The following is a 25849-nucleotide window of genomic DNA, read 5'->3' as shown; positions in this document are numbered from 1 at the left end:
TATTTCCAAAACACATTACAGACCCCCTTCCATTTGAGAACAGTTATATGGAACATAGATCCTTTGCTTGATGTTCCTGGCAGTCACCATGAATAGAAATGATTACAAATTGCTGTAATACAGTACAGATGCTGTTCGGATGTTTCCTGCTTTCTGTCTAGTGTTTCCTGCTTTCCTCCTGCTCTGCTGCATTGCCAGCCTTGCCAGTGAATGAGAGAGGGCTCTGCATTAGGTCGCCAGGGTTCAGATCTCACCTCTGCCACTTACTGGCTGTGTGACTGTCCATGGAATTTTCTCTCCATGCCTCAGTTTCCTCATTGGAAAAACAGGGATAGTAATACATTGAACTTCCCAGGGTTATTGTGAATGTGAAAGGGGTCAGGCCCTCTGTATGAGTCTGCTCCGGCTGCCGTAAAGAAATATAACTGACGTGGTGGCTTAAACAACAGAAGTTGATATTCTCACAGTTCTGGAGGCTAGAAGTCCAAGATCGAGGTATCTGGCGGGGTTGATTACTTCCCAGGGCTCTCTCCTCAGCTTGCTGTGTCCTCCTCTGGCCTTTATCTGTGCACACACATCCCTGGTGCCTCTCTGTGTATCCAAATCTCTTTTCTTGCAAGAATACCAGTCAGATTGGATTAGTGCCTTCCCTAATGGTTAACTTCAACATCTCTTTAAAGGCTGTGTTTCTATATACAGTATGGTGGGGATTTAGGGCTTCAAACATATGAATGGGGGGCACAGTTCAGCCCCAGACAACCACACTTCGGTAGCATTTGCAGAAGTGCAAGCGAATGCTTATGTTCATACGGAGGGGGCATGAGGTGTCCCGGTTTCATAGCTCAGTGGCCTCTCTTGGCTGCTCTGAAGATTTAGCTTAATGTCTGGCCTGGCTTTGATTCCAGAAAGGTCCGCCTGTCCGTCTGCTCAGTTCCAGGTGAGTGACAGGCACTCAGGAGCCATTGAGATTACTGATTACCTAGGATTTTCAAACGGTCTGGTTACTTTTTACACATTGAGGTTCAATACACACACCATCAAATTTACCATTTTGATTATTTTAAGTAAACAGTTCAGTGCCTTAAATACATTTGCATTATAGGGGTGATCTTTGTAAGTTACATAAATGTCTAATCATGGGGTTGTACATCTTAAGCTAGCATAATATTGTGTGTCAACTGTAATTAAAAATTTTTTTAAAAATGCATTTGAAATGTTATGCAACCCTAACCACTATCTACTTCTAGAATGCTCTCATCACCCCAAACAGAAACTCTGTACCCATTAAACTGTAACTCTCCATCCCTCCTCCCCCAACCCCTCTGCCTCTCCCGTTCTTTCTTCAACCCTGCATTCATAGCAGCTACCTGAGAGGGCAGGGTCATGATGAGGACAGGGTTAGGAGGGCACGGGGACAGGGATTTGGGCCTGGGCTGGTTTAACATCTTTCTCTTGTGTTCCTTCCATAGCAAGTCGTCTTAGAAATGGCTGCATTTGTTTGTACAGAATGACTAGATTTTGTACCAAAAGTTACTGGAAAAGCAAATGCAGTGGGGAGCACACATGACCTTTCCCCTAAGGGACACTCAGTGGGTTCCCTGACATGTGGCAGCCCCCCCTCCCCCCTTCTCCGCATGGTTTGGCATAGAGCTACATGCAGACGCCCTCTGGCCCAGCCCCAGCAGGGGTGGTGGTGCCAGCCCTCACCGCCCCCCCCCCCCGGGGCTGTGTGTAACTGTGTCCCTGTCCTTGCAGACCTACATCGGCTCCATCATCGCCTCCCTGAACCCCTACAAGCCCATCGCCGGCCTGTACGAGCGCGCCACTATGGAGCGCTACAGCAAGAGCCACCTGGGGGAGCTGCCCCCGCACGTCTTCGCCGTGGCCAACGAGTGCTACCGCTGCCTGTGGAAGCGCCACGACAACCAGTGCGTCCTCATCAGGTAACCAGGGGTCTCCGCCCGCAGTGCTTTCCAAGCCGGGCCCCCACCCGTCCCCGCGGAGCACGTTCATGAGAAGCTCATAAGCGCCTGATGTCTCAGTGAAGCTTTCCATTTGGGATGGCTGGTACCTACAGCTTCCAGCAGACACGAGGCACGCACTTTAGAGCAATTACTCCATTTGTTTCTTTTCGGAAATTTGCCTGAATTCTTCTTCAGTTTATTCTGGCTGTGAGGCCTGAGCTTCCTGCGGACGTAAGGAAGTGTTGTATAGTTCTTTAGATGAGCAGGGTTGATATTCCAGAGTGCTAGGCAGCATGTCGCATGCTTGAGCAAGCCTCTTTTTCCTCATACAGTGTGATCGCCCTAAAGGAAATCTCCCAAACTGAAGACTTTTTAGTGGTTTTAACTGGACACTCCTAACGCGTACCTCTGAATTGGCGATAGAAAAGGGACTGCTGTTATATGTTTAGGAAATGATAGGAGAGCGTGATTATTGGATTTAATTTTTTTCGAGGAGGTAGGGTCTTGACATATCTCTTTCAGCTCAGTCTTCCTCATTGATTGAAATAAACCACCAGAAACCTCAATGTCAAAACCTTTATTACTAGGAACTATCTAAAAAGAAGTAAAACCTGTCTCTTAAAAAAAGCACTTCTTCGTTTTTATTAACTAATTCAAAATGGCTCATCACCTATATTCTAGTGACATCTTTACTGGACCTTCTTATTAATTGTTTATATGGGACTCCTGTTCTGGTGACGATCAGCACACCCCTGGGACGTGTCCAAGGAGGACGAGCTGCATGTCACTTTCAGCGGGGTTCCCATGGAGTCCATGCCGAGCTGCGTGCCACTTTCAGTGGGGTTTCCATGGAGTCCCAAATGTATTTCATTCATTTGTCCTCCAGGCGTTCACTCATGGAGCGTGGCTGTTACTGGGAACCAATGGTGTATAAACAGAACTGCCGGAGTGAAAGATTTTTTTGACATCTGTTTTAGATGGCTTTTTAGTCCCAACCTGTGGCAAAATAATTCTATTATTTTAAGAGGAAAGGGGAGTTTGCATTTGGGGAGGATAACAAATAAGATCCCACCTACCCGCCGGATTTCTGTTTCAGTGGGAGTCAGGAGACAGATGGACAGCCATATGGCCGCTGTAGACTTCCAGCCGATCAGGATCGCTAACATTGCAGCCCCAGATTAGACAAGACAGCCCACCTGGTCAGAGTCCAGGCAGGTAACTGGTGGCCGCAGTTCCTGTGGGAAACCAGTTCCAGATGGCGAGAAGCAGGCCAGCCTTCAGCGCTCCTGGTCCTGTGGGGGATGGGGTGGAAGGGTGGGGTGGGGGTTGGAGGGGGCAGACATGCTAGAGCAGGACCTTCATGGAAACCTCAGGGAAGGGAAATGGAGGAGCCTCTAGCCAAGGATCTTTTCGAGGTGCTCACCCCACCCTGTGTGGTTCCTGAGTGAAAATGGCTAAGAAATGACAGCTGTCCTTTTCTGAAGGATTAAGTGTATTGGACGCTGTGCCAAGAGCTTTCCAGGCACCAGCTCATCGAAACCTGCCAACAGCCCTTTGATGTGGGTGTTCAGTGTGATCTGTACACACGGAAAACTACTGTCAAGGGTGTGTTCTTCTCACTGACAGTTTTTACCCATAACTCTAGTTCTTGGCTCCTTGCTTTTGTAACAAATGGGCATGATATGAATATGAACAACAAAACAGTGCCTTTCTCATCCCCCCCCCCCCCCACACACACACCCCTCTCTGCTTTTTAAGGGTTGATATTCTTTTTCTCCATCACCTTACTGGTGCTAATGTGCTGGGCTGTGGAATCCACTCGTATAGAGGGAATATCAATTCAGTTAAGCTAATATGAAGGGTTATAACTTGCAGTTAATGAAAATAAAGCTACTTGCTTCATATAAAAACAGAGCTTTTAAGAGTCACATTCCCAATAAAGTGGTCTGCTTTATGACTAGAAGCACTATTTCTGGGTTCTTTCAGATGACTTCACTAAAGGTCAAAATTATGGTTTGAGGTCACTATTTTAGCTTACAGAATCTAATTTAATAAGATTAACAGAAAGAAAGAGAACTTAATCTATTTTAAGAAGATCGAATTGTTTTCCACATTTAGGTACCTGAATATTTGCCATTGATAATGGCTTGTGCTTATTACTTTAAATGGGGCAAAAAAAAACAAAACAAAAACGAGAGCATGACTAATATATCACTTGCTAGACAGAGCAGCTTAGGAAAAAAGTGAAAAATCAAATGAGATCATTGTGCATTTGTGTGTGTGTGTGCACGTGTGTGTATATGCATGCAATAAAACGGAAAAGCGTTGGCATTTTCATGCCAAAGACTGTGGTCTTTAAAAGTCAGGTGGAGGGAGTGGGGGAAAGGGATTGAGGGGGAGTGGATCCCTAACAGAAAGCTCCCATTGTATCATGCTGATGTGAAAAAAAACTAACTGTATTTCTCTAAATTAACTCAGGAAACAGTCTTTCAAAATAGATTTCTCATTAAAATGTATTTTGGCTTTTAATAGCTCTAACATTTTTTTTTTTTTAAGTGAGGGCTGGGGCTATTGGAATGAAGAGAAAATTGAGTATAAAAATAAAAATAGCAGGATACTGGAGCCCTATTTACATTTCCTCAGGCATAGTCTGCCCCCTGGTGGCTGCTACGTAAGCCTATTTAGAACTAGACAGAACTTCCTCCATCAGTTTTTCTCTCACTTTCTGAGCCCTCATCACCTGGCCAAGGTCCCCAGCTGGTTGGTGTCAATGCCATGTCGCTCAGCTTCTAGTTCAAGCCTCTTTTGTTGGTCTTACTTTCAAGGTCATTTACCTCTCTCGGTTAAGCATAGTTTTCACTTTTCCTGCACATTTAAATGAAGAATGCTCACGCTATGATCATTTTAAGTACATAAGTTTAGAACTTACTTGAGAATTCTTTTTTCATCTAACAGACCAGGTCAGCATTTGATCTTGGTTGACCTACTACATTCTGCGTTGACTTCAGTTTTTCATACGTTGTGCTGGGCAGGCAGAGTTTCGTTGATGATGGTCTTTTCAGTATACGTGACCTTTTAAGAGGCATAGTGTAGTCAAGTCCTGTGGCTGATTCACCTTTGCCCAGGACAGCATCTGGCAGAGGGCCCGCCTTCAACAGCTGTCAATCAAAGGATGGACAGAAGGAACAGCTGTTAGGGCCTCTGCATATTTTGGTTTTCCAAAACCAAAGCACTTTCTTCTTAACTGTCGTTTAGATTCTGGAATGATAATTGGGTGTGTGGTATTTTTCTCTTTCTCGTAATATATTTAGAAGTGACTGAATTGGAACAGTGAACAAAACTTGTACCCTGGACCAGAAGGGTACCAACCAGAATAAGGTGCTGGGCGTGCCTCATGCTCATGTCATACCTCAGGGTCCTGTGCTAGGCTTTGGGGATTTAAAAAGAAGAATACCCAATCACAGCCCTTCAGGAACCTCTACTCTGACGGGAAGAAACCGGTGTAAATAATTTCCATGCAGCCTGCCAAATGCTGTAATAGAAGTAATACATGGCTGCTCAGTGAAGGTGTCGAGAGAGCATTTCACAGAGAAGGTGACATGTGACCAGGTTATACAGCCAGCAGAGAGGGGAGGAAGGGCACAGAAGAGTTTGTAAAAACAGAGATATTCGGTCAAACAAGGATACTTGGGAAGTGGAAGGTATATGCCTATAAGGCTGTGGGGTTTGCTAAGGGGCATGAAGGAGCTGGGGAAAGACGATGGGAGGGAACTGATACTTGTTGAGAAGACAGGCTTGTGTGTAATCCTCAGAAAAGCCGGAGCATTTGGTGGGTGGGTGTACACTTTGAGGAAATCATGTGAAGTGAAGGGATTTGATTGACAGGGTGGAGATGTTTTTGGATGTCAGCAAAGGGCCAGGGTGTACATATTTCAGGCTTTGTGGGTGAGACTCGCTGTTCCAACTGCTCACCTTTGCCCTTGGAGTGTGAAAGTGTTTATAGACAGTCCACAAATGAACAGCCGGGCTGTGTTCTGATAAAACTTTATTTACAAAAATGGGCAGCTGAGTAGATTTGGGGGCCACAGTTTTCGGACACACCTGCACTGGTCTTGGGGTGGCTAAAGGACCCCATTTGTGGCAGAGGCCCTTTCCTTCCTGTGTGGTCGGGATCCCTCCCCTGCTCCCCTGCGGACTTCGCTCCATCTCTGAAGTCTGCCTGTCCTGATGCTTTGGCTGTTTGGCATCATCATCCAAAAATTTGTAGTGTGTTCCATTAAAAAAAAAATACATGCACCTTTGGTTCCACAGCCGTTACACCACATGTCCCCCATCTCCTCCATGGGGCTCCTTCCTTGCTCAGTGGGCACACCTCCCCTCAGTCATGTTCCACCTTCTCCTCTTCCAACGCCTGCCTTTCCTCTCAGGTCTTCATGACCCGCAGCCTGAAACACCTCCCGCGCCAGTTTCTCCTCTGAGCTCCAGACATACATCCACGTGCCCCTGAGGTGTCATCACAGATGTTGCACAGGCCTCTCAGGGGGCATGTCCCACATCCATCCTCATTTTCTCCCAGAAGCCTGTTTCTCCTCTCATGCTTTGCATTCTCAGCAAGTGGACTTTCCTTTCTGGAGATCCCACGCCTGAGATCAAGACGTCGTTCTTGGCTCTAGAAAGTAAGATTACCCATAGCAGCGCGTGCTGCTCTTGCATGCACACTTTGATGAGTACTGACAGATGTGCACACCTGTGTCACCAACGCCCAGGCTATGCTAGCAAGCTCCCGGCTCTCAGGAGTCATTCCCACGCTCCCTGTCACTTACAACCAGCCCTCCTGACCGGGGCCCCCAGCCCTTCTCCCTTTCTCCCTCCGCAGTCCTGGGCCTCTCACTTCTCATCTGTTCTCACATCTTGTTTCCCACTTCCTCCCTTGCTCCCTCCATCCCTTTTCCAGACTCTACGCAGTGATTCTTTAAAACCTTGAACCTGATCATGACCTTCTCCTGCTTAAAACACCGGTCTTGTGACTTTCCATTCTGCCAGTGATAAAATTCTCAAAACATTTGATACGGCCTGCGAGGCCCACGTCAGTACTCGGGGTTATCGTTTTTTGTTTTTGTGTGTCTTTTTTTTCATTTTCACTCTTATCTTTATAAAGTATAAGCTTATTTGGATTCATCTGGGTGAACGTGTTTTCGCCGAAGCCCATGTTTGTGTTTGCAATTGGGTTGGCGTCACCGGTTAGGACTCAAATTGCCCTGGGCTGAGGAGAAGAGTAGGACTGGAGATGGAAGTGATATGTTTGCTCCAAGTGAAGGTGAAATAACATCGTAATTGCTGCAGGAGTTACTGTTTTACGGGGCTGGAATAAGGGAGGGGTGGAATAAGTGAGTCACAACTTGCCCGTGGTAGAAAAGCCTCCTCAGGCTGAAACCGAAGCAGTAGGGCAGTCAGGGTGCAAAGTGAGCAAAATGTAAGGAACCAGAGGGTTCCATTAGTCTTGTTAATTTGGCTTTTTTTTTTTGGTGTTGTATTTTCCCGTTGGCTGAAATCCTGACCCCTCCTCTCACCTTCCCATTCCCTCTCTTCATTTTCACCCAGTTAATCCCAGAGCATTTTTGCATTTTCCCAGAGAGGTCTTTACGGAAACTTTACCCTCCATCTAAATGACTTCTCCCATCTAAGATTTCTATTTGACAGTATTAACCATCATCATTTGTGTTTCTGCTCTGAGATCATAGACAAATAGTGTCTGTGGACATTTGGCTTATGACTGTGGCCCAGTCTGTAGGGCATAAAAGGCATGTGAATAGGCATGCAGGGGTGCTCTTCCATGGTTTCAAAGATGTGTTAGTTTGACCCTCAATAATTTGCCTTCATTGGGAATGGTGAAGTCCCAGGCGGGATGGGAGGTGGAGAGGAGGTTTAGAGTGAGTCCTGCCGACTGGACATTTGTGTCGGCAGCCATCCGGCATGTGTCTGGGTTTTAACGACTTGTCAGTTGTTTATTTTTATTCATTGCCTGGTTTATGTCCTGTCCACAGTCCTGTTGACAGTAGCCACCAGTTCTCATCTCCCAGTGCAGTCCTATCGGAATTATGTGAATCGTAGATCCAAAACATGGCTTCATAGTAGAATCATCTGGAAAGCTTTTTAAAATAGGGATGAGTGAGTTCTCCCCTATAAGATTGGGCGCATGCTGGGTGAACCTAGTGTGCAGCCAAGGTGGAGAGCCTGCAGAGCATGGTGTGAACCTCAGCTTTATTTTTCTTCTGCATTTAATCTCTCCAAACAGGTGTTCTTAAAGGAGACGCTTGCAGAAAATGTGGTCCAATGTGAAAAAAGGGGGCTGAAGATTGATGTAGGGCGATGCTGGTGACTGGTTAACGGCAGTGAGCACCCTGAGTTGTCTTCTCTGCCAAGTCTTTGCTGTCCAGGTTGAAGGATATCTTCTCCGAGATTGTATTTTTGCTGTGCTGTGTTCGTGAGGGTAGGCTGATTGCTGTACAAACAGCCCCCGATCTCAGGGGTGTAGCATGAGCACGTGTATTTCTTGCTTATCTCCCATTCCTACGTGGGAAGCTGAGAAGCTCAACGTTACTCCGTGTTACTTTGTCTTGGAGATGTGTTATCGCTGAGGGCACCTGGGTGGCAGGAGTGGCAGGTAGAGTCCAGAGGACCATGAGGGGGTGTTAGCCACCAGACATGGGAGCAGCACATGACCCTCTTGCTCTGTTGTTCGGTTGGCCAAACTCGGTCCCTGTTACTGATTGCTTTCCTAACCAAGGGAAGTGCAAATGTTGTCTACCTCTGGGTGCTGGAGCATGGAGAGTGGGATTGAGGAACACGTAACGTTATTTCTGCCTCACATGTTTTAACTAGAGAACTTATGCCTTTGAGTTTTGTTTGTTTTAACATAATTTAATCATTAACAACCACTAGATAGGTGAGTGTATGTTTTACTGTCAAAAATTATTTAAATCTCTTCTTGTAACTTTCTCTTGGGTTCTGTGTTGTTTATTTGGTGCATCCTTGCGGAATGCCTCGGGTCTGCCAGCCCCAGGGCTGGGCAGGTGCCAGCTATGGGAAGGCGAATGCTAAGTCCCATGCTGGGGAGATTCTGGTTGCTGATAACAGAAAGCTTAACCACAGTTGGCTTGGCTTGCATGGCTTTTATTATCTCAGACTAGACAAGACAGGGCAGTTTCAGGGCTGTGGATTCAGCCACTCCCGCTGGCTTCCACTTTCTCCAGATCAGTGTGGATTCCCAGGTTCTTGTCTGCAGCAAGCAGAGGGTGGGAGGGCCTTTCTGCTGTTCTCTTTGGTGTGCGTGCAGCCCTCCCCAGGAGCCCTCAGCACACTGCACTTTAAGCCTCTTCGGCTGAAATGCTGGCAGCTGTCCTGGTCAGCGTGCAAAGGGAATGGAATGCCTGCAACTGGCCTGGACCAGTGGAGATTCCCCATGGCCCATGGCACCCAGCAGGGCACAGACGCGTCATTTCTGAGTCATGTCTTCTCCTTTACTACATGTGCTTAATCATTCACCAAGTGTTCAGCAACATTCCTCTCTTGTGATAACTTCCTGGATTTTGGCGCTCAGAGAGCACTTCTTCACAACATACATGGAGCGCATCCGTTATATCGCCCATCGAGCGATTATCAGCATGCCGCCTTGGTGGCACTGCTGTACTGTTATTCATGTCCTGGGTTCACCTTTTTTGTAAGTTCTCTGCCTTTTTACCACTTCTGCTCTTCCCGCTGCACCAAGCACGGTGCCTTACACAAAATTAAGTTTTTCTTTCAAATCCCTTCCATCTCCATACTTTCCTTTCTGTATCCAGCCAGTTGCACTTGTCCAGGACCTACCGCCACACACCTGGGTTATGGCAACAGATCAAGATCCCCGAGGGACCCTCTCTCCTGGAGCATTAACTCCAGCGCGACTCTGATGAGCTGTCTTTGCCTTCCGTCTCACGCAGGTGCCTCTGAATGGTCAAACTCGATCCCTTGGCCCCCTCTCCCCACCGCCTCTCCTCAGTCCTGCTGACCTAACCAGAACCGCACTCCCCTGTAGATCTTTCCAAGCTCATCTGACTTCTGTGCTCTTCACATTGTTGTCTAAACCCAGTCCTTCCCCTTCCCTCTCTGCCTGGCTGGTGTTTGCCAGTCCTTTAAGGCACAACTTGTACCTTACTCAGTTCTCCCATTGCCAGCCTCCCCCTCCCCCCCCCCCACCCCTCTGCATTGCTTTGTCCCTTTTCCTTAACTGGCATTAAAGCAGGGCTTCTCCCGGACTTTGGACTCAGATGGATCTGGTGTTAAATTCTGACTAAGCTTAGCTGCTGCCTCCCTCTTAGGACAATTATGGGAATAGAATGACTTAGTGTGGGTCGAGTACCTGAGGGTTCATTCTTCATCCCCTCGATAATATTTATGACTGATTGCATTTCTGTGCCCATTTCCCTGCTTGAAATGCCCCCAGAAACATGCTGATAATGTGCTTACTCATTTAACAACGTCTTACCCAGTGCCCGCGACCAGCCTGGCACTGTTGAGGTGTCTGGGATATGTAGTAGACCTTCCCTCCCATGAAGGGCACCGTCCATTTAATTACCTTATCTTAGCAAAGGTAGTTCTGTTGACCTCATATGCCATTTGAGGCCAGCGGGACAAAGGACTTCTCCTTTCATTCAACTCAGCTCTTGAAACAGGCATTTTGAGCTCTCTCTTACCACCTTTCACCAGGTGTTCAGTGGATGGGTTGTAGTGACATTGGCCAAGGTGGTTTTTGTAAAAGAAATTATACTTAGAAGCACAAACTTTCACGTTTTGTCTTTCAGTGGTGAAAGCGGGGCAGGTAAAACCGAAAGCACAAAGTTGATCCTCAAGTTTTTATCGGTCATCAGTCAACAGTCTTTGGAACTGTCTTTGAAGGAGAAGACGTCCTGTGTTGAACAAGCCATTCTTGAAAGCAGGTATTTCTTCATCATCTCTCTTGTTTCCAGCAAATAGGATTCACTTTCCTCACGGTATGGCTTTTATAAGGAAGAGTTAAAACTAGTGGGTCTGTTTCCTCTCTTTCTTGACTTCTCTTTCCTCAAGGAAAGGTCTTGACATGCACATAGCAGTTTCTAGTAACCCAAGCAACAGAACCTGACCTTCCATCCTTGGGCCAGGGTTGAGTTGGGGAGGCCTCCTTTTCTACCAAAGTCCTTGACCGGCTTTTTGAAGGCCTTGCTATCAGCAGGAATTTCTGCCTCCAGCCACTGAGGGACAGGGGGCTCGGTATGGAGGCAAGTGAGCCTCTGTTCTGCATTCCGCCCTCTGGAAGTGCCATGGGAGCAAGTTGCTTATTTGTAGCTTCATGCGACAGAAAATCACTGATCCATCTGATGGCAGTGAGCCTCATGATTTGAAAGAGGGTGGTGTGGTGAGGTATCACCTGGAATTTTCTTTAAAATATGCAGTTGCCCAGAATCTGGCTTGTGCCTTACAATATTTTAGAATCTATAGGGACTTTATAGATCCTACTAGAGGCACAGTGCATAAAATTCATGCAGGGATAGGGTCCCTAGTGGCTGCCAGCTGCCAGCCAGGGCCTTCCTTCGTTCCACACCACGCCCTGGTGGTCAGTGTACATCATAGCGAGTGATAGAACTCCTGGTCTCTCAAACTCCCCCGGGGACATGTTGCATTTTAGCCTTTTATATATGTAGAAGATTATTTAGAAATTAGTCCAGGAGTCTACAAACTTAGTCCAGATCCTACAGCTAGTTTTTGGTGCTTTTTATTTATTTTTTTCATCCAACTTATTTTTTAAATTGTCATAAAATACACGTAACATGAAACTTCTAACCTGAAATCTTTTCCCAAGTATGGCATTAGGTACATTTACCTGGTTGTGCAGCCATTTCCACCATCCAGCTCCAGAATGTTTTTCATCTTCCTCCTGCAGCCTGTTTTTATAGATTAAATTTTACTGGGACCCAGACACTCATTTGTCTATGGTTCATTTTTGGCTGCTTTTAAGCTATCGCGCCAGAGCTGGGTAGTTGTAATGAAGACCCCCGTGGATCTTTACAGAAAAGGTTTGCTGATCCCTGACCACTTAGAGATGACCCAAAGAAGTAAATGAGTTACTCCCAAGACACAACCAATGGGTAGAATTTTCAGGACGGACTTTTTCCAGTTCCTAGAATTAGAAGCTTTTTCTGTGTAAGCCCTGGCTGGAGTGTATGCCAGTCAGCCTAAGCTGAGGTGTGCAGGGACGAGCCATCCTGGTCTCCTTCACTCGGTGAAGCTTCCTGGGCTCGCACAACCAGCCCTGAGAGCTCTCCCTCAGGTGGATGTTCTTGATAAACCCATTTCAGCGAGTGCTTTGGAGACCTGGCTCTTCTGTAAAGGAGCATAATCATCATTGGTCCTTTGATCTCAGACTTTTCTTGCACTTGTGTATTTTGACGTCTGTGGGGACTGTCCTTGCTGTTGTTTAGATCTGTCCTCATTAACACGGCTGCTGTCCTGACTTCTTTTCAGCCCCATCATGGAAGCTTTCGGCAACGCGAAGACCGTGTACAACAACAACTCCAGTCGCTTTGGGAAGTTCGTTCAGCTGAACATCTGCCAGAAGGGAAATATTCAGGGCGGGAGGATTGTAGATTGTATCCTGTTTCGTTTAGTTGTGTTTTTTTTGTCTACAGTATTTGATTCCACAAGTAGAAACTGTTCTTGTCATAAGGATGGATGAAGAATATGAATGAAACATGTCTGTCTGGTTCTTTCTATCCAGTTATTGCTCTGTTATTACTGTGTTTGACCTATTAATTATTCTAGGGGATAAAGAACCATTTTTATTTTGGAAATCTCTGATATCATGTCCATAATCTGAAAAAAATGGATTTCTGATCAAACATCAGCTGTTGTTTGAAATCAATTCTGCCCAATTGTTTGGTACATCCTAGGGTGCCATGGGTCATGTTTGAAATTGGATTTAGGTGAAATAGTCTATGCTTTCAGGGCTTATCTTTTGGCACTGGAAGTCTCAATGGCAGCGGACTGGGGAATTGTAATTATTTGGGTAACAAAGAACAGAAAATGAGAGAGTAATTAAGCAGGTCATATCCTGGTTTTGTTCCTTGACTTGCCATTGCTTTTCACATGAAGATTTATTAGAAAAAGTAAGTAGACATGATTTAATTCAGGTTTGCCTTCACAATAACAATTTTCGGAAATTATTGGTTTGTGTTCATTAAGCAGGGGGAAACATCTCTGAATAGAAATCTGATTTATTTCCACAGAACCGAGTAGTAAGGCAAAATCCTGGGGAGCGAAATTACCACATATTCTATGCACTGCTGGCAGGGCTGGAGGGCGAGCAGAGAGGTGAGTCACTCATTTTCCCTTTAAAAACCATCAGGACACAAGAAGACATCTGTTTGAACTTTGTCAGTATTCCACCAATCAATTCGAAATGTGTGAGAGTATAGACAATGTTGAGTTCCTTTCAGAGCCAAATAATGTACAGAGAAAGTCATCAATAGGGAAATCTTAGGTTTTGTGTTTGTTTTTGGAATCTTGGTGCTTTTCTGATGTAAGGAGTATTTATGGAAACATATATAATGTATTACAACTGGTTTTAGTTTGAAGTTACACCCAAAGAAAGCTAATTTCTGAATATTTGATTATTTTTTTCTGAATATTTGATTTTTAAGAAAAAGCAGTCAAAACAGGATCCTTATCGATTTTTTTTTTCAGTAACATTTTCTATCATACCATTTAGTTTCATTAGATTCTTTCTAATTTTCCCTATCTGATGATTGAGAGAGGACTTTCTCTTAATAGGGAACTACTAGCACAGAATTATTATTATTTTTTATTATATTTTTATTGATTTCAGAAAGGAAGGGAGAGGGAGAGAGAGATAGAAACATCAATGATGAGAGAGTATCATTGATCAGCTGCCTCCTGCACACCCCCCACTGGGGATTGAGCCTGCAACCTGGGCATGTGCCCTTGACCACAATCGAACCCGGGACCCTCCAGTCTGCAGGCTGACGCTCTATCCACTGAGCTAAACCGGCTAGGACAAGCACAGAATTATTTATGTACTCAATTTTAACATCACAAAGTAAAAACTCAGATTCAGTCTTATCCTGGACAGTCGAGCATTGATGTTGTTGTTTTCTCCTTTCCGTAGAAGAATTTTATTTATCTGTACCAGAAAACTACCACTACTTGAATCAGTCCGGATGTGTAGAAGACAAGACAATCAGTGACCAGGAATCCTTTAGGGAAGTTATTGTAAGTTACTTTCTTATTTTCCCTTATTAAGAGGGACACAAAAAGAACAAATTTTATTTTCTGTTTCATATAAAACTTTTGTTAAAAACAGAAATCATTATATTTGCACCACTGTCTGGGAACAGTGTTTTTTTCTTTCCCAGTTTTATTTTGGCTTCCTCAGTGTCTCTCATGACTCAGAGTTTCTCCATTCACAATTCACTTACTGCATTACTCTCTTTGCTGAAAGATCTTGCATTAGAGTAAATTAGAAAACTCGTTCTTATTTTTGATGAGTTGCAAAAAGATGTCTCAGGATTTTTTTTCCATTATTTTTTATTTTTGCTTTCTTTTTTTAAATTTTATTTTTATTTAAGTATAGTTGATATGCAATCTATATTGGTTATATTAATTTCAGGTGTACAATATAATGATTCAGTATTTTTATACTTTACACCGTGATCGTCCCACTATGTCTAGTATTCATATGTCACTGTGTAAACTTACCACAATATTGTTGACTATATTCCCCTTCCTTTCACCCATCCCCCCATCCCCCTTCCTTCTGGTAATTATCCCTTTGCTCTCTGTTTCTGTGAGTCTGTTTTTATTTTGTTCGTTTATATTGTTCTTTAGATTTCACATGTAAGTGAAAAGAACATATGATATTTGTTTTTCTTTGGATTATTTCACAAAGCATAATACCCTCTCAGCGGTTCTCAACCTGTGGATTGCGAACAATGAAAATACATCCTGCATATCAGATATTTACATTACGATTCATAACAGTAGCAAAATTACAGTTATGAAGTAGCAACGAAAATAATTTTATGGTTGGGGTCACACAACATGAGGAACTGTATTAAAGAGTCACAGCATTAGGAAGGTTGAGAACCACTGCATCCATCCATGTTGTCACAAATGGCAAGATTTCATTCTTATTGCTGTGTAATATTCCAGTGTGTGTGTGTGTGTGTGTGTGTGTGTGTGTGTGTGTGTGTGTACGTGTACACACACCACTTTTTCTTTTTTTATTCCCCTATTACTGGATACCTACATAGCTCCCACACCTTGGCTTTTGGAAATACACCAAAAGTAAGCAAATAATAAAGATCAAAGCAGTAATAAATAAAATAGAAAATAAAAACAATAGAAAAGATTAATGAAACTAAGAGTTGATTCTTTGAGAGGACAAATAAAATTGACAAGCCTCTAGCAAGACTCATCAAGCAAAAAAGAGAGAATACAAATAAATAAAGTTGGAAAATGAAAGAGGAGAGATTACAATGGGCACCACAGAAATACAAAGGATCGTTCAAGAATACTGTGAACAATGATATACCAACAGTCACAACCTAGAAGTAATGGATACTTTTTAGAAATACACAACCTTCCAAGATGAAACCAAGAAGAAACAGATTCTCAACAAACCAATTAGTAGCAGTGAAGTTGAAGCAGTCATCAAAAAACCTCCCAACAAACAAAAGCCCAGGACCAGATGGCTTCACAGGTGAATTCTACCAAATAGAATTAGTATCTATCCTCAAACTATTCCAAAAAAAAAAAAAATGGAAGGGGAAGGAACACTTTCAAACTCATTCCTCAAAGCCAACATGACTCTGATATCAGAACCAGACAAAGACACCACAAAGAAAGAGAATTACAGGCCAATATCCCTGATGAACATAGACATCAAAAGTCTCAACAAAATACGTTGCTTCTTTCTTGAAGCTGCCCAACAGTGCTTCGTGATAGGACCTTGTTCCTGGTAACCGATAGACTCCTAATTACCGGAGTGGTAGTTTCACTGCAGGTGAGACTGACTAGCTGACTGGCCACTAGGGGGCACTGGCAGTGAGGCCTGCCCTCGCCCGGAGTGCCTGGAGAAGGTGCTCTGATGGCTTTCCTCTTGGGGCACCGTTTTCTGATTCAGAACTGCTTGTTCTTGTTAGCTGCAAGTTAATTTTTGGAGCGGGTCCTAGTTTCAGTGATTGCTAGCTTTTATTTTTAAATTGTAATGATAGGTTTTGACATTTGAAATGTGGTCTTATGATGAAAGGCTTTGTCTCCTAGAAAGGAAGAAAAGTGTATACATAAATTTGGCTTTGTAAATGTGCACAACAAACTTAAAAGTATTCTATTGACAGATCCTTAATACTTACTTTGCAATTACCTTTTAGTGTGGACCCGTCAGAAATGTCAAAGACAACGTAGCTGGTGATTATTGAAATCAGGAACATGTGGTTTCCTCCTTCTGGAAGTTCTAAGCAATGTTGTCAGAAAAGAAACATAAATGAGCAACTTTTCAGAAAGGAGGAAAAAATTCTTTTCTGTAAAAAATAAGATTTCTTTCTCCGTAAACTCACAAAATCATGAATTGGAGAATGGCTTTAATAATTTGTTAAAACCATAAAATATGATCCATGGCAACAAGCAAAACACATGCTCAAGTATCTATAATAATAAAAGCATAATATGCTAATTAGATGGGACAGCCTTCCACATGACCTGGATGAAGCTGGGGCTGCAAGGGAAGCCCGGGTCCCAGGTGACAGAGGGAAGCCAGTGCCAACAGCTGGGGGAAGGAAGGCCTACTCTTGCACATATTTCATGCATCAGGCCTCTAGTCTATATTATAAAAGGCCTGTGGCCCTAACCCCGTAATGACCAAAGACTGGCGCGGGTGGGCGGGGCCATGCGATTTCGCATGCTGGGCTTCTAGTATTTAATAATATGGGAAAACTTGCTTATTACGTAAGTGAGGAAGGTGTTATGCAGCACTATAATCTTTTTATTTAAATAATAAGCATTATATATACAGGGCGGGGCAAAAGTAAGTTTACAATTGTGAGTATGTGAAACAGTTTATTCTTTGATTATTTATTAATTATTGTATTATTTTCCATACAAACATCTGTAAACCTACATTTGCCATACCTTGAATATAATGTATATATATATAATAATTATATATGCAGAAAAATATTGGAACAAAATATACCAAAATGTCACCCATGAGGCAGAATTCCAGGATTGTATTTATTCTTTACCAGTCTCTGTGTTACATTTTTACAACAAATATCCCAACTTTGTAATGATTATTATGATAATATTCTTAAAAGTCATGTTTCTGTAATATAGGAATATAATCATAAGTATCATTACCAGTACCAGCCAGCCCATCTTTCTGCCTTGGGCAGCACTCTGTTACCAGGAGTGACACAGAAATGGATAAGAAGACTCCAGACTCTCCTGGCTGGAGGTGACTTTATATGTTCAGCATATTTGAGTACCTGCTGTGTGCCGGGCACTGGGGAGACAGCAAGCCAACCACATGATCCCTGCACTCTGCTGAAGATGGCTGGAACAGATTATACTGGTTTTTTTTTTTATGTAATTCATCTCAATATTTCCTTCCAACCGCAAATCCCACTTACATTTGTATCTTCATACTCGAATTCCGTAAAGCTCCTTTTCCCAGAGGTTTGGGGATTGTAGGAAGGAAAGGGACTACATTCTGCTGGGGCTCACGGACATTTGTTAACAGAGTTGTTGAAGTGCTAATGGAGAGAAATTATTTCTATGAATATGTATGAACATGTCACTGGTGTTCTTTTTACTTTTTATTGATTTTTTTTTTTTTTGAGATAGAGGAACAGGGTGAGTGGGGGGAGAGAGACAGACAGGATCATTGATTTGTCATTCTGCTTATTTATACATTCATTGGTTCATTCTTGTATGTGCCCTGACCTGAGGTTGAACTGGAAACCTTGGCATATTGGGATGATGCTCTAACCCACTGGGCTATCTGGCCAGGGCTGGTGTTCCATTTTTTTAGCTTCTAAAAAAAAATCCTTTTTATCAACTTTAATGTCAATATGCTTTGGCAATATACTTACGAAATTTGCTTAATTCATTGAGAATTTATGTATTTTTAAAAGTCATCATTGGCATCGACAGTGACGCTATCAATATAAATAAGCACCTGTGACATTAATATAAATAAGTAAGTACCTGTGAGGTATCCTGTGCAATTATGGGGGGACCTAGGTTTGCTGGGCAGGGACAGGGCCTGTTAAACTTCGTGACCATTTCTTATGCAGCCTTCCAAGTTGCCTGTTAACTGACCAGTTAGGATGGAAAGCTATTTTTTAAGTCAATAGTAACAACTAATGTATTCTGTCACCTGCATTGACCCAACAGGATAGGGGCTGATGAAATGTGTGTGAGGTAAGATGAGTCTTTGAGCTATAATCTCAGTGTTTTCTTCCTCCACAGTATTGAATGTTTTCCAGTGAGCCTAGACATGAGCCACTCTGGGATTTCCTCACCATATGGGCTCACTGGGCATATCCATGGGTGTTTAATGGTGTGAGCCCATGTATATGTATGCACAGATTCATGCCTCATGAGTCAGAGTTTAAGAAAATGTAAAGGGCTGACTTGATACCTCGATTTTACCAAGCTTGGAAACAGTCTCTTTCAGTATTGGAAAACTTGGGAATATAAGCAAATTTTATATTACTAAATAGCATATTATGGCCTTGCTGTAACATAACATTACAGAATAAGTGATTATATTACTTATAATAATTGACTATGCCCAGAATAGCCTTCTCTCCCACCATTTCCATTGTACCATTTATTCAGGGTTCATCTGTGATCCCTTTGCCTTCTTGAAAGGAGCCTTCCCACTCACAGCTGACTTCTGAGACCCTGGGCAGATCAGATGTACCTATTGGCAGTGAATTATCCTCAATTCACTGCTCTTCTCTATTTGTTTCTAGTGTGACACCCTCACTGCCTTCAGTCCTTCATGGTTGGGACTGTATCGCCCCTAACATCTCTCACACATACTTTCACAAACATTTAATTTTTATGGGCTTAGTACAGACTTTATTGAAAATATGTTGTCTAACTTTGTGCCAGTTTCATAACTAAATTGCTGTTTAGTGCTTCTGAACTATACTGAGAATTTCCCAGGGTTTTTATTTTTTTTAAGTCTTGAGCCCTATTGTTGAGAAAATAAGATAATTATAATAAACCTTAAAGTGCTACTCTTGCCTAGGGGTGGAGATTGCTACTAAAAATATCGTAAATAGGACAGTAAGAGACAATGGATGGAGCTCTGGCTAGCAATTTTGGCACTCACACCCACGCGGGCGATAATTGGTTGCAACCATTAAATTACCCCATGGTGTTATTAATGCAATTACCACTTATCACCACACTCCTCACTAATTAATTCACTCAGAGTTGGACTTGAAAGTGAAGAAGTCACAAGTTTATTAATGAAGTTAGCACGCTTTATCCATCTGTTTTCGTACCTCCCTCCATTTATAATCTTTGTATGTATTCTCAGAACTTAACCAATTTTTTCATAGGGCATCTTTTGATATTTTTCATTTGACCATTTGAAATTTTCTGCTACTGTAGACAAGTTTTCAAAAATCTTGTTTCGTTTAGCTATGTTTAAAGTCCAGGCAGGTGACTTAAAGCAGTGAATATTTTCATTTCTGTGGTCATTCTAAGATGAGGTTAGAACATTTTTATAAATGAGTATTGACTATGTCTGGTAATATAAGGAAAACTTTCATCATAGAAAAGGAAAATATTAACTTTTGCGCAGCATAGGTGATTTTTTTTTAATTTTGCTGATGTCTGATTTGATCCTGACCACTGTTTTAAAGTCCTGAACATAATAAATTGTTCTGTATTTCTTAGCCCTATTTCTTTGCATTTAGAATAAGTAAATTTGAATAATTATTTTTCCACAGGCCTTTTTATTGATAAACACTTGACTAATAGTTGTTTTTGCATTAAGTTTTCTTTGTACCCTGAAATGAGTCTTCTCGCCCTTGATTAAATAATTCATGGTCTTTTCATTTTTTGTAATAAACTTTACTGAGCTATAATGTACATAAAATAAAACGCTCCCATGTAAAGTACACATTTTGATGAATTTTTAATTTATACACCCATGTACCTACAACCACAATCAACAGAAAGGACAGTTCTGTACCCCAGAAGTTCTTTGTTCCCCTACCCAGACAATCCCAGCTACCCCACCCCAGCCTGGGAAAGCACTGATCTTTCGGTCACCATACATGGCATAGATTTGTCTTTTCTAGAGTTTCGTGTAAATGAAATCACACAGAATGTATTCTCCTGTGTCTACCTTCTTTTGCTCATCCACATCCCACATAACACCATTCATTCCTCTGCATGGTGAGTAGTATCCCATTGGGTAGAGAGCGATTTGCATAATAGTCTCATTTTTTGTTCAGAAGGATGTCAACAACATTAAAGGACATGATACAACACAGTGTTTATGAGCCTACCAACACTAACATATTTTTCATTTTTTGTAAGTTTTCTTCCCGCCCTGATTTTATTAGTTATGGATTTTAAAAAAATGTAGTTTTTACCCTTTGAATAAAGCAAAATATAATCATGTTCCTATATGAGGTTGAGAATTTCCTTTAAAACGATACACTATTCTAACAATGTTATTTACTCTATTTGTTTTGCCTAATTATGGGTTAGTTAGAATTCTCTGGAAGTGTTAAGATAACACTGTAGTGACATTTTGCAAAACTTTATTATTGTCAACATTTTCCTTGGAACAAATTTTCATCATTGAAGTTATGGGAGATTACACAGGAGATTTCTTTCTTTTTTTTTTAATGTTCTTGGAAAGTAATAAAGTTGGATCGATAACAAATTCCTGGACTTTGAATCTTGTTTATGCAACCCTGAGAAAACTCCTTAACCTCTCTAAACATTGTAAGAGTGTATACACATGTGGCCCAACACAGTCCTGCCACAATCTTGTGTTCCAAAAAGTTATACTCACTTATAGTACCAGTGGCCAGTGCCTAAACATCCCAGTTTCACCACTTTTAGGTCAATTCTTCAGAAATGTTTTGCTAATTTAATAGACGTGATCCCCGATTTTCTTTAATTTGTGCGTGCTTCGTTTCTATGACAGAGAATAATTTCTCTGTGGATTTGCACTTCCTGTGTAAGAAGGGCCTATTTTATTTTTGTTGTGTATCTCCCAATATAGCTCTTGCTCCTTCCCTTGCATTTTTTTCTTTTAATTTTGTTTCCCTGTCTATTGTTTTTGCCATTTGTTTCAACTTCATTGTTTTTTCCTTGTAAAGAAATCCTGTGTCTCATTTTTTAAAATCTCCAGTTGTTTCCTTTTGCAATTTCTATTGCTTCAAAGTGGTGCATGGTTTCCTTCTCCCACGTCTCCTGTGGTCAGTGCAGTGATTTTTTTTTTAAATATGTTTTTATTGATTTCAGAGAGAGGAAGAGAGGGATAGAAACATCAATGATGAGAGCGAATCATTGATTGGCTGCCTCCTGCACGTCCGCATCCCCACTGGGGATTGAGTCTGAAACCCAGGCATGTGCCCTGACTGGGAATCGAACCATGACCTCCTGGTTCGTGGGTCGGCACTCAACCACTGAGCCACACCGGCTGGGCCCACGTCCTCTTTGTAGGTCATTTCAGGAGTCTTGTCGCCAATTCTGTCCTCGGTTGAGGATGTGGGTGTGAGTGCAGTATTCCTGACATGAATATGGCTCCTAAATCCCAATAGAAAATGAGCAGATCTTGGATGTGATCGAGAAGACTCCTGGCTAAAGTCGTTTGGATACTTGCTGGTTTCAAACCCTTTGCATATTTAAAATACAGATGCGGACGTGTAGGTGGATGCCTGTTTATTGTTATTTTTTCCCCAAACAGCATTTTGTTAGCTTCCATTTACTACGCAGAGGCCAAGATAAGACCTTAAGAACCCTTTGGAGAAATGAGAAGTGGAGACGTCAGAGAATGTCTAGGGCAGATAGATCCAGATCCATTCCTAGGTCCTCCAGTACCTGTTGTAAAAGGGTACAAGGACTCTCCCATTGTAGAGTCCCTGCCCGGCTTTATTCCACCTCCCTGGGCTCCTGCTGTGAGTAACCATGAGGACAAGCCCCAGAGTTGACCCTGCAGAACTCTAAGGAAGGCTTAGCTCCCCCAAATTGCCCCCCTACTTTCATGTATAAGAAAATAAATGTTCCATTATGCTTTGATAGCTGTAGGAAAAAATGTAATTTTTTGTGGCATAATTAGGAGGCTTGTACATTAGGCGGATACTTATTTTTATGTCATCGATTGGGTTCTTCCTCAACATTCTACAGTTCTTAACCTCGTGTTCTTTCATGTGTATCTGTGTAAGGTCTTTATCTTTAAAACTGGTCATGCATCTATTTCCTATTTTCTTGCCTTTTAGAACAATACCTGATAATTCTGTTGAGCAATGAGCATTTAAAAAAAATTTCTCTTTAGTATGAAAAATAACAACCACAACATAAACCATGAAACACGTCCCTTTTCTTCCAGACGGCGATGGACGTAATGCAGTTTAGCAAGGAGGAGGTCCGGGAGGTTTTGAGGCTGCTTGCTGGCATACTGCACCTTGGGAACATAGAATTTATCACTGCTGGTGGGGCGCAGGTTTCCTTCAAAACGGGTAAGGCCGCCCCTCCCGCCCCGCCCCTCTTTCCTGCCTTGGCTTTTTCCTAGTAGGGACCTTAGACCTGAAATAGTTACTGTCTGGCCTTTTACAGAAAGAGCTTGCTGACCCTGAAATAAAGAGCTACAGAACTCCGTTCCTCATGTGAACTGTCAGCAGATACAGGGTCAAAACCCCTGAGACTCGGTTCCAGAATGGGAGGGTGGTTGTGTTCTTGTTCCTCCTAAGAAGGAAGGCACGTGGGCCAGATCAGAGGAAGCGCGCGTAAGGAGGGCGAGCTGTGGGGAAAAGGTCCTGAGTCGGGCGCAGTGTGGACGTAGTTCTCCAGTTGTCCAGTGGTGGCCCGGTGTAATGGTAAGGCAGAGGCTGGGTCCGCAGCCTGGCACGGCCTCGGCCTACTTCCTGGGTTATTTATCCCCTCAACGCCAGCAGCTTCTTGTTGGCGAAGTGCCTCGGAGATGTGCTGTCGAGATGGAGTGAGTTCATGCGCACATAGCTGTGTCAGTGGCCCTCTTCCTGGAGCGGTTTGTGTATTTATTTTTAAGCTGTTGTGATGGAAGCACTATATGAGGGCATGAGGCTGGGAACTTGATGAGGTCAAGTACCAATGGCTGTGAGGAGCCCAGTGTTGCAGGCCAGTAGTTCTCAAACGTTGGTCCCAGCATCTCGTAATCATCTTAACATGATGGAGAACCCCAAAGAGCTTCTTTTACAAATGTGAGTCTTATCTATTGGTGTTTACAATATTAGGAATTAAAACAGGCATTGCAAAATGACCATAATAAACCCTTTGCATATTAAAATACAATATTTATATGTAAGACTATTTTCCAAGAAAAACAAATCAGTAAGAAGAGTCACATTGTCTTATATTTTTGCAAGTTTCTTTAATATCTAATGTATAGAGGCCAGTTGGGTTCTCATATCTGCTGTTGCATTTATTTTGTTCGAGATACCTCAGGTCATGTAATCCCTGGAAAAATCATGGGTATACTGGTGAGGGAATGAGAATAAAAAAGCAAATAACATCTTAGTATCATCATTGACAATAGTTAGGACTTCATAAACCTCTCACAGTGTCTTGGAACCCCCTAATCTTGGGGTCTCTGGACTGCACTTGGTCCAAGCTCCAGGTTCTTTGCTAATAACCTAGGACTCGATAAAGGAGCGACAAACTTACATTAGAATGTGTGTCCCATCACTTCTGCCTGAGGGTTTCAGGGATGCTTTCTGCTTTCCTGTTTTGCTGTGAGTGGTTAGCTCTGTGCCCCCTGGGGGTCCCTTCGGCCTGGTCCTCTTGGGGGCTGGGAGCCCGCGTTCACTTTGTTCTTCATTCCCAGCCTTGGGCAGGTCTGCAGAGTTACTTGGGCTGGACCCAACGCAGCTCACGGACGCTCTGACCCAGAGATCGATGTTCCTCAGGGGGGAGGAGATCCTCACGCCGCTCAGCGTTCAGCAGGTACATGCCCTTTGCTACCCAGGCTGGATTTGAAGGACGCTCCTGGGGTTTCAGAGCCATGGCTTGGATTCAAATAAGTAACTGTGGTTCACAGTCAAAATAAAGATATCCACCCGGAGGGGAGTAGATAACGTTATTGAATTGTTTCTAAGAGACAGTGTAGCTGCCTCTTTAAGAGAGTTGGGTCTGGTGCAGATGGCCTCCGTATGAGTCCTGACTCTCCCACCTTTTACTGTCTGCTCCTAGGAAATTTGTTCACTGTGCCTCAGCTTCCTCTATAAGACCTAGTTCAGAGGATTCTTGTAAGGGTAATAAGAAAATATATATATTCTAAGTACTTATTGATTGGCACAGAATAAGAACTAAATAAACGTGAACTATAATACATTATTATACATGAAAACAGTGCAGTAGTATGTTGTGTTACTTATTTTTGCCTCTGTAACAGCCTGGAGCCAGTTATATGCTCTACTCTGTGTAATACCTGTGTCTTGATTAGATAAGTCAAAAATACTAACCATATCCCATAAAGGAAACTTTTATGTGTACAAAGTGCAATAGGAGAAGAAGATAAAAATGAAAACACTGTCTTCATTATTGTTTTCAACCCGATAAAATGTGTAACTGTATATATCAGCTCAGATTCTTACCTAAACTCAGCACACAGAGTTGTCGCTGGAGCCTGGTATTTAAAGGCATCCTTGGTGAGTCCTATTGTAAAGTGACAAGCAGTTCCAGTTTATCCTTTCTTTCAAGTCTGTGTTTTCCGAGGTGGCATTGATTTCCTTGCCATTGAGTCCCCGGTGCCACCCCTGCCACATGTGTCTCCCAAGAGCTCCCGCGTGGGTGGGGCGGACCTGCCTGCTGGGCTGTCCCTGGTCGGGGACAGGGTGACCACGTCTCCTTCCCCCAGGCAGTGGACAGCAGAGACTCCCTGGCCATGGCACTTTATGCACGCTGCTTCGAGTGGGTGATCAAGAAGATCAACAGCAGGATCAAAGGCAAAGACGACTTTAAATCTATTGGCATTCTTGACATCTTCGGATTTGAAAACTTCGAGGTATGCTTCCACCGGTGGGACACATGCATTCTTTTCTATCCACTTATTGGCTGATCTTCAAAACTTTCATAACAAACACGGATTTTTTTTTCTGGAGATTTTTTTTTCATCTTTATATATAATAGTGAGAGCATTAAAGATACTTTTTGAATGGTTTCTCCCCTTAGGTTAATCACTTCGAACAGTTCAATATAAACTATGCAAATGAGAAACTTCAGGAATATTTCAACAAGCACATTTTTTCTTTAGAACAACTAGAATATAGCAGGTAAGCACTCATGGAATCCTATTTCATTTTTTTTTTATTAGCCACTAAATTAGAAAGGTACAGGTTGCTATAACTCAGCTTTTTTTAATCTTTCTACAGAGAAGGATTAGTGTGGGAAGATATTGACTGGATAGACAATGGCGAATGCCTGGACTTGATCGAGAAGGTAATGTATTGTTGAAGAGACGTTTCAGTCCCAAGGGTGTCCAGCTGGCTGATTCATCTTTATGGGAACGAAATGGCTTGTGTGAACACGCACATCAAAGATGTGAATGTTTAGAACACAAT

The 25849-nt window shown here is 42.8% G+C and overlaps 1 protein-coding gene across 1 annotated transcript in view; it reads left to right on the top strand.

The window, feature by feature from the left end:
• MYO10 (myosin X) overlaps positions 1-25849 on the top strand; it is a gene marked incomplete at its 5' end in the record, with an annotated part of 202547 nt that overhangs the window by 100696 nt on the left and 76002 nt on the right. Inside the window, 10 exons of the mRNA XM_081089677.1 lie at positions 1756-1943; positions 10805-10939; positions 12501-12639; positions 13262-13346; positions 14161-14264; positions 22642-22771; positions 24115-24233; positions 25147-25293; positions 25461-25561; positions 25661-25727. Of these exons, the coding sequence (XP_080945803.1) occupies positions 1756-1943; positions 10805-10939; positions 12501-12639; positions 13262-13346; positions 14161-14264; positions 22642-22771; positions 24115-24233; positions 25147-25293; positions 25461-25561; positions 25661-25727 (1215 nt within the window). The remainder of the gene's footprint in view (positions 1-1755; positions 1944-10804; positions 10940-12500; positions 12640-13261; positions 13347-14160; positions 14265-22641; positions 22772-24114; positions 24234-25146; positions 25294-25460; positions 25562-25660; positions 25728-25849) is intronic.

Source organism: Myotis nattereri (assembly GCF_964212035.1).
Source record: "Myotis nattereri genome assembly, chromosome: 4".
NCBI lineage: Eukaryota > Metazoa > Chordata > Mammalia > Chiroptera > Vespertilionidae > Myotis > Myotis nattereri.
This window is presented reverse-complemented; position numbering and strand designations above follow the sequence as displayed.